The following is a 19,685-nucleotide window of genomic DNA, read 5'->3' on the forward strand; positions in this document are numbered from 1 at the left end:
GATCTGTATCAGAAACTGGTGTTCAATTAAACTGCCATATATTGCATAGATGTCTTCTGTTTGGGGGAGTTTCTTATTGTATTTTTCCTCTTTTTTGAACAGAACACTTCTGCATTTTATATACTGACAGCTGTTCACCTGCAGCTGTTGGTTGGTTTGGTCTTTTTATGATCTGTTTTTATTTTCTCACTGTAAACATAATACATATGTTCTATTAAAGCATATGAACAGTTTAGATGATATCTGTAGCATGGCTTGTTAAAAAGGCATCTATTATAATCCATTTATTGCACTACATTTTAAAACTAGCTGAGAAAAATAATCCTCTAAGATTATTTTGGTAGTTTCAGTCACATTAGTATGACGTCACGGAAGCAAAGTCTGTTATCAAAAAAGCAGCTAAGTTATAAAATGCTATAATAGATTGAATAATTACTTTTATTCTTACAGCTATTGAAATCTGTCTTTTGCTTTAGAACACAGTTTGTTGTAATCACAGGATCTTCCCCTTCTAGCCTTCTAGAGAGTGAACACATTGTTAGTGATAGTAATTTTCACTTTACTGCTTTCAAACTGCTGTTTTTTGGAATGTATAGAGAGAATACATTTTTTTTTTAAAACTTAAGTGTAGAAAGAAAAGGACCTAGAGATAAAACTAAGACAGAAATCCAGTTATTCAATTTTTCAGTTCATCAAGCTTTGTTGAAAGTAAATTTTCATATTCTAGGCATGTTTATTCTATTGAGATTTTGCTCATCTAAAAAATGCAGTGACTTTTCCCTGGATGAGCTCCCATATGCATAGCACATTCAACAGTGTAAGACTTGTTGTGTTTGAGCTGAGATAAAAGTAATTCTGTGCCACTGTCCTTACTTGCTCATGTGTTTACGTGGAACACAGTTCATGTGGAAAGGGGTGTGATTTTATCAAAGTACAAATTGCATGGTTGGCGACTAATTTTACATAGGATTAGCAGGGTTGTATTTATTGCCCTTCTGTCTTTGTATAGGTTCCACTAACTGTGCTCAGACCAAATCCTGAATTTCTGCTTAGAGCAAATTGATGGCAGCAGTCCAACTTTTATATCATATTGTGTATTAATAAGTTATCTGTGTGCATGATGAAATAAAATTTTATAAATAAACACCTTTTAACTTTAGCTTTACAAGAGATGTGGTAAACATACTGATAATTTTGCTTTTTTGTTAGGATATATCACTTGTCACATAACTAGTGACAAGTTAACTAGTGACAAGTAGAACATACAAATGTAGAAAAATTTTGTGTTTAGTAGAACATACAAATGTAGAAAAATTTTATGGTTACAGATAATTAACACTAGCCTTTCTAGCAGTATTTTTCATTGTTTTATTTATAAGAGTTTCCTTGCCTTTTTTTTTAAAGTGAACCTTCCTGGTTTTCAAGTTAAAAAGGTACTAAATCAAGCAATACTCTTGCTAATATAACAAACAAATATAATATAGTTCAAAAGGAAGAGCACTGGAAAAAAAGCAAACAGTTTCTCAAGACTGGGTTTAAATTTTTCTGGATACATGCACAAAAATGCACATACAGTTCTTACATACTTATGTACTTGAAACTAATTTTTTCAGCTTTTATAGACCCTATCCAAGATGCATAGTAATAAAGGCTGAGTTAATTTTAAGTTACTCTGTTGATGGAAGAGCTCCTTTAAACCTTGTAGAAAGTCTTTAAAAATAATAAAAACACATTGTTCTTCAGATGGGGTGTTTTATAGTTTAGGATAAGCCTAGGCTGAGTAATAACCTGAAGCAGGTATTCTGTATTTTTCTCCAATTCCTATATAGATTGTTCTTTTATTAGAGAAGATGAAATCTTTTTGTTCCTCTGTGCATCAGCAATGCTCAAGTCAGCTCATGAGTCCTTTTTTAAAGCTAAGCAGAGGTTATCTTGTTTTGATTAATAAAAGCAATGCTTGCTATTTAAAAGATTATCTGCTTCAGCTGTTTATCAACAGGATAAGCAAAGCTATCAATTTCAGCTTTAGACAACTTGCAGATTAATAGTCAGGGCACTCATTTTCTTGTAGTAGTTTTAGCATTAACTTGAGGTGGTAGAGCACAAAGAACAATATCATTTACTGTAGCAGCAGCTAATTTTAGTGAGGATTGTGTCCTTCCCTAGCTGTAAAAAACCTACTGTGATTTTAGCCTGAAAGCAGTTCCATTCTGCAAGTTAATCTTTCTTTGAAGCACAGAAAGATACTATCTGTTTCCTGAAGGACATAAACTGACAACACAAAGCTGGAGGACTTGTGTATGAGACTGGATAGAGAGAAGTGCAGATCAGTTCCTGGAGTGAAAAATGGCAAAAGTCTTAGGCATTTAAAAAAAAAAAGACAAAAAGACAGTCCAGGAAAAAGGATAGTTTAGTAGAGGCAAAGAGACAGAAAAGGACTAGACTTTTGTGCAGAGCATAAATCATGGGGGGTGGTGAAACTGAGAATTAGGATCCTGGATTTTCTGTGATAAAACACAGAAGACTGGAATGAGAAAAGATAAAAAATCTGAATCTGGAGAGGTAAATTATGCCAACAACCAAGACTTGCAAAGATGTGAATTATGGAAGAAATAAATAATTATAGGTGTAGAAACAGTCAACAGAAATAAGTTATATTTCTACTTCTTCAGTATTTATAGCCATACTTTAGCCATGAGCTCTGAGGCTTCAGATTTCTGTTTGTTCTGTGTGCCTGTTGTTGGATATCAGCTGCAGCAGCCTGTTGCATGGACTCTTACATTACAGAGAGAATTTACATAAAGTTCTTCCAGTTTAATGAAGAATTGAGAAATGCTAGTTTGAAATTCGGTGTTTTGAATCAGAAAGTGTTTTATCTATTTTCTGTCTTGTTCCAAATCCAGCAACACAACAAGTGGCTGATTTTGAATCCTCTTAGCTTAGCTTCTATGGAAAGATTTTCTTTTTGACAGCTTCATTTTTCCAGAAGAGTGAAGCTGGTTTGTGAAGCCTTCATTATGGAAGATGATGGTTTCATTAAAGGTAGTTTCATTAAAGGCTTTCAAAATCATGCATTAGCTTTCTGCTGGACTCAATCAATGGGCAGCAGTCTAGTGAAATCAAATTCTAATGAGATATTCCTACTAGTTTCTGGCAGTATGGAGACATGCTTTGGAGCCAGCCTCCTAACTCTGGTCACTTCAGTGTGTTGAGCCTTGCTCTTAGATGAGAGTGGACCCCAAAGGGTAATTGTACTTGCAATATACAAAGGATCATGATCAGCCTATTGCAAATTCAGTGTCAACCTTTGCCAGATTTAGAGGTCTCTGAGCAAAGCTCTGAGACTGTGGAAAGTGGGAATGTGTTTGTAGTTGGTATTGTAATGGAGAAGGTGAATTATTAAGAATGCACCTCTAAATCTCGTCAGCGAGCAGTGCATCAGGGAAACAGCACATCTTCACTCACGTGTTACCTCTGTTCCATCAGTCACTCCTTGAATAGGCACTCCTGATAGAGTTATACCTTCCTTTCCTGCAGTATTGATAAAGTGTTTTTAACTGTAGTTACCAAATAAGGTTGAATTTGCAAAGCATTGGTATTTATCTGGCATTGCATTGTCCATGGTACTTGCTGGCTGTCTCCTGTGATACATGTTCAGCTGCAGCCAAGCCATGATCTGAGCTGTCTGGTCCAACTGTCCATTCCTGACCTCAGTGCCTGCTCCAGAGATCGGATGCCACTGACAGCTACAGCTTTTTACCAACTGGGACGTGTTAGTTGCCTTCTGTAAGTGCATCTTCTAGTGCAGTTTCATCTGAAAAGGGTCCACTTCATTTGCTCTGAGACTAAACTAAAGCACAGTAAGGGAGGATGTTTGGGAGATTCACTTCAGAAGTGCATTTGTGATCTAAAATAAATTCACAACATAAACACAAGCAATATACCCTCTGTTTCAGCGGTGAGACACAGGAGAGGCTGGTACAGGCTGTACTTTCTCTGCCTTGAGTGAGAAGAGGTGTCATGCATGGGGAGTCAGTGAGGCACTGTGACTTCTGGGAACAAATGGGTGGTAGTGAATGTTTGTGTCATGCCTTCCTTATCCTCCTCTTTCCGAGATAATGCAGGTTGTGACAGTGACAGTTCAGTCCATATATGTAAAGCACTGTGTAAATACATAATCCTTCTAATATAAAAGGAACGTTATATTGTGTATTGGTTTTATTTTGACGTAAGCTCATGTTCTGTTGTCAAGAATAGTGCACATGAGCTTTAAGAGCTTTTTATTATGAAACATTTCAGAATTGTTCTGTGTAGATTGAAGTAAGAAACAAAATTGGAGTCTCATGTAGAATTGAAGGAAACAAGACTGAAAGGAAGCCTGGAAGCTCACTGTACTTCACCTGCTGCCCAAACCAGCAATGACATGTCAATGTGGTGTTCTTAACTGTCTTTTTCTCCCTGATCTTTCTTGCAGGCATTTCAATGACAGAGATTTCTCGATATTCACAGATATTGTACAGCACTTCTTAGCCGTCACTGAAGTTGCACATGTTCCCCACTATATAACCAAGACACTGCTCATTGCAAATTAAGTCCACTAGTTTTTTTGCTTGCTAGTCTAGACACAGAAAAAATTTGTCTTTGCTCTTTCAGAAGCCTCTTCTTTATTTGAACATTTCTCAATAGGTTCTATAAGCCCAAAGACTTTATTTAGGGCTACTATAATTTATCTTTTGACTTCTAACAGAATATATTAAGAAAAGGCAATTTTCTATTTCTGTAACTTCCCACTGATTAATAATGGTTTGCATAAAATGAATGTAATGGGGGAACCTCATGTAGCATATTTTGTGTTTATTTATAAGGGATTGAATTGTAATCAGACATTATGAACTTGGGTTTTTTAGAGAAAAGAAAGGATATTTGCTCCCTCCATGAAATGAGAGTTTATGTATATATATTTTAAAAAAATTAGGTAAAAGATAGATCTAGAGTATACCTCTATTATGTGTGAAAAAAATTTCTGAAGATACTTTGTGAAGCAGTGCAAAAAAATAAACTCCTTTTTCTGAGAATGAGGAATAGTACATACTTTACTGTACTATTTAATTTAGAGTACCATGACAATTTTTTGAAAAATTGTTCAAAGAACCCATTCTAAACTTATCTAGTAAGAAGACTCATACTCACGGTTTTGGAATTATTGTGTTGATGTTCCATGCTTCTCCCATAATCTTACAAAGTTTGACTTCTTCCTTCTTAGGAAAAGTTTTATTTTTCAAGAGATATCACTGCAAGGATATTATAAAACTACCATGAATGTTTTGTATTGATGGATAAAATATGCATGCTCCCAGATAGATGCCTTTTCCGAGAGGAATGAAAAATGTTTTGTAACTTTGGCATTTGGTTTTACAGTTTTTTATCTTATAGCAAGTGGGATGTGAAGAAAAATACTGAACCACATGGGTTTTAAGTGATCATTATACATTATTTTTTGTGGCAGTGGAGTCTCAGTGCCCCAATCAAGGCCTCAAGCTGCTTTACACTGTCACTCTAATATGGAGGCAAAACAGAGGCACACTCTGCCCAGGTGACCCTTTTATCTGAGGTTTTGACAAGGCCACAGGTGCCTGAAGCAGGTGTTTGGATATGTTGGGAAGTATGTTTTGGCAGGTGGTTTAACAATCACACAAGCCGTAGTTGCCAGCTATCTAGCTAATACCAGATATAGAGATACGCAGAAAAACCCCAAATAAAAGAACATATTAGGTTTTTTAAATATAAAGAAAGTAGTTAGGATATAGTGTATTGCTGAGTAAATGAATGAGCAGTTTAACAAAACCAAAATAACAACTTGTCTTGTGTTTCCACGGCACAGTCCAAGAGTTAAAGGCAAAACCTAATAAATTTTTTATTTATTTTGTTTTAGAACGTCAAGCATGTACATCTATGGCTGGCTCCAGCATCCTTCTCTCCAACGTGGCTGGGATCAGCAAAGAGCTGATCGAACTCCAGCACCTCATCCAGTTCCCAGAGGAGGTTGCCAGCATTCTGACCGAGCAGGAGCAGGAGCTCTACCGGAAAGTCTTACCCATTGACTACCTCTGCTTTTTAACCAGGGATTTGGGTAATGCTGAATGTCAAAGCAAGCTGCCATCTCTTAAGGCTTCCATATCTGCTACTATCCTTTCTTCTCCCAATGGTGAACATAATGCTGTAGAAGATCTTGTGACAAGGTTTAATGAGGTAAGGGTTATTACCTGTTATGTGGTTAGTTATTTCCTTTATCTCTCAGAGCTGAATTTAGCTGTAGTGACAGATTTTTAAAACGTAAGTTTAAGATGACCAGGGATTTAGCTAAATAACTTGCACTGAATTTAATAGGAGTTATGTGACCAGTTTACTCAGTGAGTTTGGAAAACAGCAGCCCAACCTTTTCTTGCACATTGTAAAATAAACATGAAGAAAAAATTACAGACTTCTACTTCTTTGTATTTATACTGACAGTATGGGGTACAGTTTCAGTTAGTTTATTATTTTGTTTAGGAGCTGGAGTTCTATTTATTTTTTTGGATTTTTGTAGACTAAGCATGACTTAGGAGTCAGCACAGAAGTATTATAAACTAGAATTTTCTGTATTCTCTGTAATATAAGTACACTAATCTGCACTATTTATTTAATCACTGTGTGTGTCTTTGTGAATGTCCTTATACAAAGAAGTGTGACTTGGCAGGACACATTTTCACAAGCCAAATCTTGAGTTCTTTATTAAGATTTTAATTTATTTTTACTAAAGTGATCTTCTGATGAGAAATAGAAATAATAGAAAATTGATTGAGGATTCAGAAAACTGTAAAAAAAATCCACCCAAACCAGAAAAAACCCAACTAATATCTGTATTTTAAATTCAAAATAAAACCCATGATTTTTTTTTTTTTTTTTTTTTTTTTGTGTTAACCATGTGCATAGTTAGCAGTTTCTAGATTCATAGAAGTGCAAGAAAATGAAGATAAAGTTGACTTAAAGCTCTGTTAGTTTGCTATTCACTGCATTCTTATGGTTTAATAGGGGATGAAATTCTGCAGGTAGCAAAAAAAACCCAGCATAAAATTTGGAAGATGGAGAAGAATGTGTATTAATCCCCAGTGAACTTCCTGATTCCTGGGCAAAGAAGAATCAGTGAGTGAATATTTAGCATGTTTTGAAGTGTTCCTGACTCTTACACGTTATTAAGATTTAGCAACTAAAATAGTGTAAATACTCTCACTTCATTCTGTGATGGGAGCATACATAAAAGTTGCAACTGCAATATCCAGTCTTTAAACAGAGCCTAAAAATAGTTTAAATTAGCTCTAGTTATAGTATTTAAGAAAACACTGTGGCTGGTGCATCGCTGGAGAGGAGTCTAGCTGCTGACCCAGTTAGGACACTCCTTCCTGTGGTGCTTCTCTTATGGTGATCACCAGAGTGAGGCCAGTGGAAAAAAGGTGCAGTGTCAAGCTCTAGTATGACCTGGTGAGGCACAATGCCAGAGCAGTTTCTAGAGGACATGCTGCAGTTGCTGTACCAATTAGAATGACCATCGTTGTGTTCTGACATTGAGGAATCACAGGATTGAAGAGCAAGTAGATGGTGAAGTCTTGTCAGAAATGTCTAGTCTGTTCCATACCAATGAGAATTTTAGTGTTAAAGATGCCTTTTGATAAAATAGTCAACATTATCTTTTAGCCTTAGAGGTTTGTGACTTTGCGGTTTTTGTAATCTGTCATTACGTGTTTGATAATGCTACAGGATAGTTTTTTATGTCATTTGAATTAATTCCTAAATATTCAGTGCATAGATTCTATGGTATTTAGTGAAATAGATTATTTTAGGTATAATCTGGAATAACTTTTTAAAAACATAGATGTTATATGTTTAAATGGAGTTATTGTACATTACTTACTGCTTGTAATAAATCACTGTTTTGCTATATGCTTTATCTTATGGTGGAGTATATCAGTTGCCATAGCCAATCACCAGCATGAACTTTCAAAATGTCTTTGTTTATAAATGGCAAGAAAATTCTTGTGCAAAGAGTCATGATTTTGTTGGCAAAACTCAGTGAGCACTTGCTGATTTTTTTGGCATTGCCTATAGAATTACTGAAGTGTATTTATAATGTGGGAGCCAAAATTACTTTTAGGATGACAGGCTTCTGATACATAATGGGGAAAAAACAATTCCATGCCATTGTTCTGTTAAATAACAATTATATTACTTAGAGGATTTTTCATAAAGCAATATGCTTTTTAGTATTTTTTCTGACAGTACATATTAATGAGGAACACTTTATAAAACTTGTTTAAAATGTCATAAAGATTTTGGGCTACATGCATTCAGTATCACCAACTGTAAATAAAGTCTGTAGTCTTTAAAGTTTGATTAAAACTGTAGTTGCATGACAGTGGAGGCTTGGGTGCAGCACATATTTATTGGTGAGACACAGCTGATGGTTCATTTGCTGCTAATAATATCAAATTGATCATAGAGTCTTTTTAGAGCAAGGCAGTAGACCAAGCTAAAGACAGATATTCTTTCTTTTAATAAATCTAATTAAAAGCTGATTCTGAATTAGTGACCAGTGTGGGAGGATTAGAGTGAAATATAGTGACATCTACCTTTACATAACTATTGGCTTTGGGATTCTCCAAGACTGTGCACTTAATAATAGTAGTAATATATTTCTCTACTCCGATAGAGCCCTAACTACCAGAAGTCTAGTTTCCATGGATGTAAAACTGTGGGAAGAAAGTGTTAAGGAGATTCTGCAGTTAGCAGAGCCTTGGTAGCTGGGAATAAATTAGGAAAACAGTACCTAAGTGTGTTTCAGGACCCTGAGAACTGTAACTTGCTTTTTTCCATCTTTCCTTGTGGCCTACCATGACTTCCTCTTCTTCATTTAGTTCTTTTCTCTGATTCCTGTATGACATGAGTTCACCCTGCTGCTTTGCCTTCAGCAATGTGGTCCTTACTCAGTATCATATGCCACAGTCTTCCTGGGATTCTGTTTCTTTTTCTGTATCTTTACCCTCCCAGGCTCTTGCACCTTTATAGGTTTTACTTGCACTGACTCTTCTGCCTCTCACCATCAAAACAACCACAGAAACACAAGTCCAATGTACATGTTGTAAATATTTGTGTAAGCATTTAAAATAATTTCAATCATTGCTTTATATAAACATGAAAAAGTCTCTTGTAAGTTGATCTTTCTGGCTACATCTTCAAGTAAAAGAGGAGGAATAAAACTTAAAACAAATGAAACATTTCATTTTCCATGCTGAGATATGCATACAAATCAAATGTGATGTCATAGATTGAAAGCTGCACCAGACTGAAAGATCATTCAAACAGCTGACTGAAGGTAGTCCCACTACTGAACTAAAAATGCAAAATAAGAAGTTGAATACATAAGGTGGTTTTTTTAAAGATATGATTGCTAAAAAATAAGCTAAGAAGGTAAAAAAGTTAGAACCACACCAGTATAGCAGTGCTACGGGGCTGGGTTCATCATTCACTAAGCGATTCTCATATTCAGTAAAGTTAATTAAAAATATGACTATTTAGGATACTTAGAGATGATAGTTTTATTTTTAATGGTTTAATTTTGTAAGTTTTTTTTCATTGTTCATTCAAAACACAAAATTAAACCTCACTAGCAAAACAGAGACATATCATTTTACTGAAATAATGGAATGTAAATAAATATTGTACTCTGTCTCTTAGTTCAGCATTTTTTTGCAATGCCTAAATGGGTTTGCATAATGCTTTTAAAAAGACTATGTTTGTACAAATATCAAACTGTTTCCAGTCCTTGTTTGGAATTGTGTTTAATCAGATTTAAAACGGTAAATGTTCTCTGTAAGGTAATATAATTTCACTCAAGCATGTAAAGTAAACCATCTGTGCATAAGATACGCAATTTAAAATACTCAGATTTTAAAAATGCACCTGGAAATTATGCTGCATATTATACAAAAAGCCAAAAAAATTTTAATAATTAAACTTCAATGAAACCCATGTAAAGAACTCCAGTTCTGTGCTATACACTGTGATCCTTATATTCATCAGTAAGCACTGATAGGTTTGTGCACAGTTAGCAATACAAGGGAACTTATTACAGCCAGCTATTAGTGCTAATGCTGCATGCTGCTAGTGGGTTTTAATTATTTTTTAAAGGGAGAAATTGGACTATACTGGTACACTAAGAATTGTGCTTTCAAGCAAGATAATGGATGCTTTTCCCTCTGCCATAAATAGCACATGATATCTGATAAGAGTTATTTTTTTACATGGATTTTTTCATGTTCTTCAGATTTTACTTAAATTTCTTTTTTTTAACAAGATTATTAAAACCAGAATGATTTGATTAAATGGGTTAGATTGCTATGCTTATCCTTTGGATACCTGAAGAATCATCATCTTGTTTTGTGTTCAGAGACTTTTCACACACAGACTTCAGTTCATCAGTATTAAAATTTCTTGCTCCAATGTAGTCAGTACTTAAATCAGCTACAGTTTGTTGTAGAAAGATATCATGGCTAATTTTTATGTTAGGTGTTGAGAAGGTATGTACTATAATCTTGGTAAACCAAATGATTTTGTTTGCTAGCAATGGTGTTAAACTTCAGACACAGATCTATGTTAGCAAATTTCATCTCTGAAAGCTGCATCTCTCAAGAATTTTGAAGTTCCTAAAGAAGTTATATAAAAATAGAAGACATCGTTTCTTCTATGTAGCATCACTCACTGAAGTATGTAGCTTGGGAACTGCTGTAAAAACCTTAAAAACTTAAGCACTTGGGAAATGAGTGTAAAACACTACAAATGACAAAATACTGCACTTTGTGGTGGAGATTGTTAATAGTTTTCTCCCTCAATACCTATCACCACCACATTTACATTCTGATAAAATATAAACAATAAATTCATTCCTGTTTAAAAAAAATCATGTAATACATTCTCTAGCAGCTGTATAGAGGATAGTAAAGAATTATATATATGTACATATGTATATATATGAATATGTATATATGTGTATGTATATGAATTTGTATAATCTTGAGTATTAGAAGAATAAAATAAGAGAATGAGTAAATAAAATCCATGACAAATTTAGAGATACAGTTAATAATTCAACTAAACCCTGTTCCTTCCTGTGTACTGCATGTAGCAGGGCTCCCGTAGAGTCCTGTAGGTTACACTTGAAAAGACTTTAAGGTCATGTACCATAACTTGAGGATCAAATTCCATCATGGGAGTCACTTTGGCATCCTTCAGATTTTATTAGTAAAAACGTCAGTAATAAGCTCTGTCCTACCCCTGACAAATTGGGAGACTTTTGCCTGCATAGAGACTTGAAATCAGTGGTAGTTCAGTGATTAGGTGATAAAAAACATAGGCTCATGATTATTTTAATCACTGGTGTAGATTTTCCGTGTTTAAAAGTAAAAAAAAAAAATTAATGCTGAGTTATAATATGCCTTTCCAAATGCATTAGCAATATCTAACTTGAATTTATTTGAAATTTTTGATCAAAGTAAGAGAAACCTAAAAACCTTAAAAAAAAATAATTAAAAAGAATAATTTTTAGTGCAGTTAAAATAGTAAGGGATGATTTAAAAAGATAATTTCAGAAAACATGAAACTGTACAGATCTTTTTGTCCTACTGTACTTGCAAACACTGCTCAGTACAGCTTGCGTTACCCGGACATCTGATGCAGGTCCTGTGTGTTCAGATTTAGATTTGAGGGAGACTCCTGTAATTCTGAAAATTTGCAAATGAGGCTACTCTACTATATGTCTGAAATTAATTCGGCACAATGTTCTCAGTGCTCCCCTGTATTAGGGTACCAGAAAATATTTAAATCTTAACTAAGTATGTGTTTGATTGGATTTTGCTTGTTTAGTGCACAATATTACTATGCAGTAATCCTGAGGGACACTCATTTTTATCCATCTGAATGAAAAGACTGATGTTGTTATCAACTTGTTTAAGTGGATCGTGTTTTAATTTATTACTTTTCTTGTGTCTTGTAATCATGTGGATTATAGTAACGAAGCCAGGATACATTTTCTCATGCTTTTCAGACTCATCATCAGTGCAGCGGAAATCTAATTATAGGTTTGCTGTGGTGACTTCTGTTCTGAAGGGAGTTTAAAATGAGTTACGTAAACAGAACTATGTAAGTCAAGTGTGAAAAAAAGTAAACTAAGGAAATAATGATTGCTGTGTTGATATATACATTGTGATCTGACGTTAAAGTGCTATCTAACACAAAAACGTGGTCCAAAAAGCTTTACTGCTCAGTCTGAGAAATATTTGCAATGTATTTTGGTCTCCTTGGCAAGGCTAATACTGTGCACTCTTTTGGCTGGGCTGTGCTGTCTGTGGTCCCAGCGCTACTTCAGACATTGCCTGAGTTGTGTAGCAGCAGTGTAGTGTAGTGGCAGCTTGATAACTAGGCAGCTGGCTACCTGGTGGTGCTTCATCTGCAGGTGAGCTGTTCCTCGGGGGTGATGCAGCTGGGGAGGTAGCTCTGCAAGCCAACCAAGAGTGAGCTGTTCTGTATCCAGCTGGCTGAAGTGTCCAGAAGTCAGAGCCTGCCAGGGTGGAGCTTTCCTTTGCTTCCTTCCTCCTGCTAGAAAAGCCCTGATTTTAGTAACAGAAATTGTGCCACTTCAAAATACTGTCTGTGCTATTTGCTTGTCAAAGTGGAAGAAACAGGATTCTGAATTCAACTTTCAGGTGAATTCCATAGCCACCAAGAAGTAAGTACATATGCAGAGTTGCTCTCTGCTTTTGTTCTGTGTGAGGTGCATCTAGCTCAGGTGTACATGGACAGCATCTGAGTCCCACTTCTAAACTTCCATTTGAATGAAGATCTTGAAAAATTTGTTATTTCTTGAATACCATCTATGCAGAGGAAGCTTATCCATCCCAGGCAGCAAAAATTTAGTATGTGCATTGTCAGGTATTTTGGGGATCCAGTGGCAACTACACAGACATTTGAGAATGTCAGTGATTATGGAGGCATACCTTTGAGGATATACTGTGCACTCCTCACATAGTTATCAGTAAACCACAATATTAAAGGTATGTTTACTGAATGTTGTTTAATAAGTGTATGTTTTAATTAATACCCTTACATTTCCTCTGAGCTGTCATTCATGGTTTTTCCTGAAGATTGCAGTCCTTTCAACTCACCTGCATTTCAGTGTTGTTTGTACATCAGTTATTTTAGCTGTGGCCATTATGAGTAAACACCTCAAATTAATGTCAAGCTATTCCAGTATGCATTTATTGAAGAGCTTTTGAATATTGTTCTTCATTATAAAGTTCTTGGGTCCATCAGTTCAGTCTGCCAGGGCAGAGTAAAATCTTCAGGGAGTTCAGAGCTGGGAAGTGACCTCAGCCAGCTGAGATTCAACTTCAATTTTCTGCGCCTTTAAAGCCCATTGATTCAACCAGATCTCCCACCTTCAAAACTTCTATAAGAAAAATCCCCCAGGCATTTTAAGTGGAAAACTGATAGTTCTGCTTATTAATTTGGTGTTTGTTTCCTAGCTGGGCTTCAGGACCATCTTTAACTTTTGGGAAAGGCCTGCATTGTGCTGTTATCTGACTGAACTCTTTTCCCTTTCCGTCTGTCTTCACTAAAAAAACTAGGAGTAGAAAACTGTTGCAGATGTTAGGCACAGCACTCTGCAAAAACCTCACTGAATGAAAAGGAACTGTGCCCAGCTCCTTTCCTCTGCTCCCTTCTTTCTGACAGTACTGTTGCATTTTAATCATCTCAGTTCTAATCTCACTGATGAATTCTCCCAAGAAATCAGTTTTGGGGTACAAGGCTAATACATGTTTTGAGAAGCCCATAATTCCCTTTTCTGGGGTCTGTATGATACATTCAGATTAATCAGTCAACAGTCTCTGAATATTTAATAGAAAAACTTTATAGACACTTGATGCTCTTCTGAACCACCAGTAAGGTCAATTTATACTCTTGGTTACTGCTACATATTCTCTATAAAAGTCAAAACAGTCTGTAGCATATGTAGAGGAACCATTCTGTTCCATTCCTAAATTCAACATATAAAACAACATGAATGAAATTTTCCATTATCTCCATCTGACTGAAGTATCCCAGTCTGCTCCTCACACTTTCCCTGATCTCCAGGAAAAATGAAAATATGGAAGTTTCTGAAGCAGACATGTTCACTGTTTATCAGGAGTGGATTGTATTTTTAGATACTCTGTTCTCTCCCCTGATTCTGCCCAAACTGTTATATCTGCCTTTGCCCATTCTGTTTTAAAATTTAGAGATTCAGACACTTTATTTTTCTTTCTTGTTTAGTGGAAGATTCTTTAAATATTTTCTATTCTTCCAGTAAGTCTATTGTTGTCCTGCAAGAGGAGTGAGCATAAACTTCATGGTGCCTTTTGTACCCTTTTTTGCTTGTACATGTGCATACAGTATCTGGAGGCTGCAAAGGCTTGTTCACGTTGCCATTTATCATTTTTTGTTTGCTTTTACAGATTGTTTGTAAGAGTTCATCATAACTGTTTATAGCAGTCCTAAACTCTCTATTAAATAAAATTTCAACAAGTGGTTGCCCTAGTTTCAAGGTTTCCTCTTAGTGGGGAGTCTGAAGTCAATTGCCTTTTTAGACATTCTTTCTCAGTTTTGATACTGTTTTCTCCTGATCATTACATCTTTACTGTCTTAGATTAAAACATATATCTTTAAAATTATATTATTCTTTAAAATGTTTAAAATCATATTAATCAAACTGTCATTACCACACTTGGTATTTCATACCAAACAAATATTGGGGATTTTTTGTGTGATTGCATGTTTAGCATTTGCATTCCCTAAGAGACCCATTTCTGGAAAATGGGAATAATGTCCAAAAACAACATGTAATTTTATTCCAGCATACACAAAGAAATCTATGCCAACCCTGAATTGCAGACCTGACTGTTTTGTTTCACAATTTCTGATTTCTAATGGATTTATTTTATTACCTTTTTATTCTGGTTTTGCCCTTACTTGACCCCTTTGTCATGCAGTGCTCTGGTTGGTGTTTTTTTGTTTTTCCATACCTTCATGCTCTTCAGGTATGCACTTCTTTGTCGATTCAGGTTTTATATTTTAGGAATAACCAATTGAACACTTCAAATAAGATTTCATCTGAATTCAAATTCTCAGTCTGAGCTGCTGCAGTGGTTAATCTGTTGTCCCCTGATCCGCACCTCCTCTTAAAGCATCCCCATAGTCATGCTACTCATTCCTGAATATGTCCTCCGTGAATTAATTTTTTCAAGAATTCAGTCCTAAAAATGTGATATTTCTTTTTTTTTTTTGTACAAACATATATATTGCATATATTGTAATATATGTCTCTCATCTGGACATTTCTCATGTATTGCTCTTGATTGATTTGGGCATCAGGAAGGTTAAATAGTAACTTAGATTATTCATAGTCTTTGACAATTCTCCCTCAGGAGTGGGAGGGTTAGAACACTGGGTCTGTATGGACTTGCCTAAAGGGAAGCCCTATATATTTTCAGTGGGGTTTTTTTTCCTGCTAGTACTAATGCATTTACATTTCATTTCACATGCTTGGTTTTTAAAACAAAAGTCTATGCCTCCTGAGGGGTGAACTAGCATTTTCTAATTTTTATAAGCATCTCCTCACACTGGTATTGTCTGTAAACACTTGCATCCTTCAGGACCAAAGAATGGAACTCAGTGTCAGTAAACAAATCACGTTTATTGCCCCCTAAGTGTTTACACAATGACAAAAATCAAGCCTCCAGAGAGTCATATTGTAAAAAGAAACAGTTGGTTTAAATTAGGTTTCCATGTGAAATATAGCTACTTTTTATGGATGTTGTGGGAACATAAACTGGAAAGACAATCTGCACACTGATAAAATGAAGATTTGATTTTTATTTGTTTAAATGCAAGCAGAGTCACGTACTAAGTTGATTTCTGATTCTGGCATTAATTAATCATCAAACAGAAGTTGGTCATATGGTCACACTTAGGAAGGTGGGGGGTTTCTTTGTTTACTTCATTTGTGATCATGCAAACAGATAATGTGAACTACTTTAAATGTTCAATGCATGTAGGAATTTGCAAATTTGAGCATTAAGAAATCTACCAGTTTTGTGAAATTAACCAAAACAAAAAGATTCCAGTTTATCAACTTTTACTGTCTGTGTTGAAAAAACAAGAGTTATTCAGTGTGAGGCTGAGAGTTGTAAGCCATGTAAATGAGAATTTACACTGCAGATCTCTCTGGCAGCTTTAGAAACCAGCACTAGCTTAAGCTATCCATTTTCTTCTGTGGCCTCAACGCATATTCAGAATATCTTATATTAAGATGCAGTAGTTATTTGTTTAATAGAAGTTTTTCTGGAGTAGTTAATAAATTAACTGCTGTAATGGGAATATGTCTCTGTGTAAGTTGTGTTTGCAATGCATATGTGATTTGGCCATGAGCGTATAGGTGGAATTTTGTCTGATAACCTCCTGATGGAAAAAAAAAAAGCAAACAAAAAACCCCACGTTATCTGTCAAGTATACATGAATGCTCCAATTGACATTGCTTTGATTGACTGTACTGTCTGGTTTATTTTACAAGGTGAGCTCGTGGGTTACCTGGCTGATCCTGACTGCGGGTTCTATGGAGGAGAAACGAGAAGTCTTCTCATATTTAGTACATGTGGCAAAATGCTGCTGGAATATGGGCAACTACAATGCTGTAATGGAATTTCTGGCAGGGCTAAGGTACTGGCAACTCTTTTTTCTAAATGGCTTTTCAGTGATGGATTACACTTCAACCTCTGTTAAGCAGATGTCTCTGGAGAACAATGAATTAAACAGAAATCTGTGGCTAAATCACATCATCTCACAGTGACTTTCTAGTAATCCCTTCTGGAAAAATGAAGCATGGTAAACGCTTTTTTTTCTCAAAATGCGTTGGAGACTCTTATCAGTTTTCATGGTATGTGCTGAATATGTTGCATTAGAAAACATCTTTCTTTTTTTTTTTAATAGAAATTTTTTAAATATGAGAAGAAAATGGGAAAGCAGTTGTGGTTTATCTAGTGAGCTACAACTAATGTAACTTGGGGTAGGAGTCTCCAGGACACAAGTGAAAGATAATTGTGGTGACATTCTAAAAGGATCAGTTTTAAATGTAAAAAAAAAAAAACAAACCCAAAAGAACTAAAAACCCCCAACAAAACCAAACAGCCAAATCTGGTTTTTAACCCCTCCATTAACTGATACAGAGGGATGTTGGGATCTCATGTTGTTGTGGTCTTATATAGAAGGACCTGCAGTATCTCCAGGAGAAAGAGAGTGTAGGGGGTTAAAGACAGTTCACTGCTTGCTTCCCTAGGGAATTACAGATTCACTGTGCAGGGCTGGGTGAGCCAGAAGGCAGTGCCTTGGGACTGGCAGTTCACAGGGCAGCAAATGGGACCAAATGAGGAAGAGTTAAGATCAGATTTCCCTTCTCTTAGCTTTAACCCTCCTTGTATGTAGTGTTTGTGTAACAAAGCTCTAAAACATTGCTGTTTTTTATGGTTTAGTAAGGACTCTGATCGAGCTATGTTTATATTTTTGGTATATAAAACATATTTGAAACACTCATAGGCGTGGGGAATACATTTTGGCAGAATACATCCACAATCTCCAAGCTGTGTAAGTTATGAGGGAAAATGCAAAGCCAATTAAGGGATTAATTTTATCTCTAAAGCATCTGCACAACACAAGGGAAAGAGGGGAGAGGAAGGCCAGTGCTGATTAGCAGGGTTTCTGGGACAGGGACAGAAAGTGGGGTTAAGGGCATTCTATTGTGAGCATTTCTATAGACCTTTTGGTATGTCTGAATCCAGAGGTGGGCAGAAGGGCCATATAATTGCACAGACATACAGCTCAGATGGTGAGAGAACTGCCAGAGGTACTCGCAGCTCTTGGAGCTATTTCTGTTTGAAATCAGAGTTTCTTGTCAGCTGCAGCTCTGCACTGGTGCCTGAGACTTGAAACATGGTCCTGAGTTCCTTATTTCCATGAAAATAAATAATTTGTGAGCAAAACAGAAAAAAAAACCCTATTTAATTTTGTAAAAATACATTTAATTAAAGAACACCAGCTTTTGCTAACTTTATGGATGGTTCATAATATAATTACAGGAATTTGTAAGAAACAGTCTAGTTTATCTTTATGTCATTTCCTTAATCTTTTCTTATTTCTTTCTAAATCCTTAGAAATTTCAGGCAATGACACAATGAAAGTGTTAGAAGGCCTGCTGGTATATCTTATACAGCTGGTCTTTTGTTAAAATGTGACATGTCACTCCAGTAGATCAGACTGCTTGTGTCTCCTTTATCTTTGTTCATTAATAGTTCTGAGGGCAGAAATATCTTAAAAATAATTACCTTGATTTCATTAATTCATTCATTTGTTCATTCATTCATTCATTCATTCATTTCTGAGCAATGATAGTTTCCTTTATTACATACATATATGCTGTGGGTGTTGGACTTGAAGATAAATTGTTTTAAATTATTTTAGTAAATATTGTGATCTCTTTTTGCAATAGATCAAGAAAAGTTTTAAAAATGTGGCAATTTATGGACCAGTCTGATATTGAAACCATGCGAAGTCTGAAAGATGCTATGGCACAACATGAGTCATCATCTGAATACAGGAAAGTGGTCAACCGAGCACTCAATATTCCAGGCTGTAAAGTTGTTCCTTTCTGTGGTGTATTTTTAAAGGAGCTTTGTGAAGTTTTGGATGGAGCATCAAGCCTCATCAGACTCTGTCCACGATATAACTCCCAAGAAGAAACATTAGAGGTAAATGAGATAAGGATTTGTAGCCATCCAGTGCTTTATTTTATGTAATTTTATACAAAGGCATCATCTGATTAAAGTTTTCTAAACCAGATTGTTACTAGGCTGTTCAGTTACATGGACCTTGATTTAATTCCCACAGATACTTAGCAATTTAGATTTGGTTGTTTATACGTAGTTCAATATCAGAGTACTGAGAAATTATATTAGTAGCAAAGGGTCATGTTAGATGAAAAAATTAAGAACTGAGGCTTTTTTAAAGTTTTCAGGAATTACTGTAATTTACGTTACTTGATTTGTGAAGTCATTTGGTCTAGTTTGGATTGCAAGTAGGCACAGAATCCCGTTGGAAGCTAATAGAAAATATGCGCTAAAATATTCTTAGTTGTAAAAATTTCTACAGTGAGAAGTAGATGACACAAGATTCTATTTATAACTATACTAATCTTTTAGATATCTCTAGTTTGTTTCAGATTACAGTGGACAAGATAATTTCTTGCAACGAGTAGGTCAAGATGGTTTGAATAATCCAGAAAAAGAATCAACAACAAACAGTATCTTTCAAACTATCCGGAGCTGCAATCGCAGTTTGGAATCTGAGGAGGGTGAAGATAGTGTTAGTGAAGGGAGCGATTCAAGAAAAAACTCCTTGAAGGACAAAAACCGATACCAGTAGGTTTCATTTTATTTACTATCATCACATGTATATTTCATGGTTTTAATTTTTAATTTCCTTTTACCAAGGCTTGCTTTTAGAAATAAGGGCAA

General features: G+C 35.5%; 1 protein-coding gene across 5 annotated transcripts in view; it reads left to right on the top strand.

Annotated features, from left to right (window-relative positions):
* The window catches only part of PLCE1 (phospholipase C epsilon 1), a 148,118-nt gene that overhangs the window by 87,188 nt on the left and 41,245 nt on the right, over positions 1-19,685 (top strand). For all 5 annotated transcript variants that reach the window (XM_017803875.1, XM_017803877.1, XM_017803878.1 and 2 more), the window contains exons 4-7: positions 5,933-6,249; positions 16,694-16,839; positions 18,662-18,920; positions 19,381-19,589. In XM_017803875.1, the coding sequence (XP_017659364.1) occupies positions 5,933-6,249; positions 16,694-16,839; positions 18,662-18,920; positions 19,381-19,589 (931 nt within the window). The remainder of the gene's footprint in view (positions 1-5,932; positions 6,250-16,693; positions 16,840-18,661; positions 18,921-19,380; positions 19,590-19,685) is intronic.

This window comes from Lepidothrix coronata, unplaced genomic scaffold (genome assembly GCF_001604755.1).
Source record: "Lepidothrix coronata isolate B3197 unplaced genomic scaffold, Lepidothrix_coronata-1.0 Scaffold8, whole genome shotgun sequence".
NCBI lineage: Eukaryota > Metazoa > Chordata > Aves > Passeriformes > Pipridae > Lepidothrix > Lepidothrix coronata.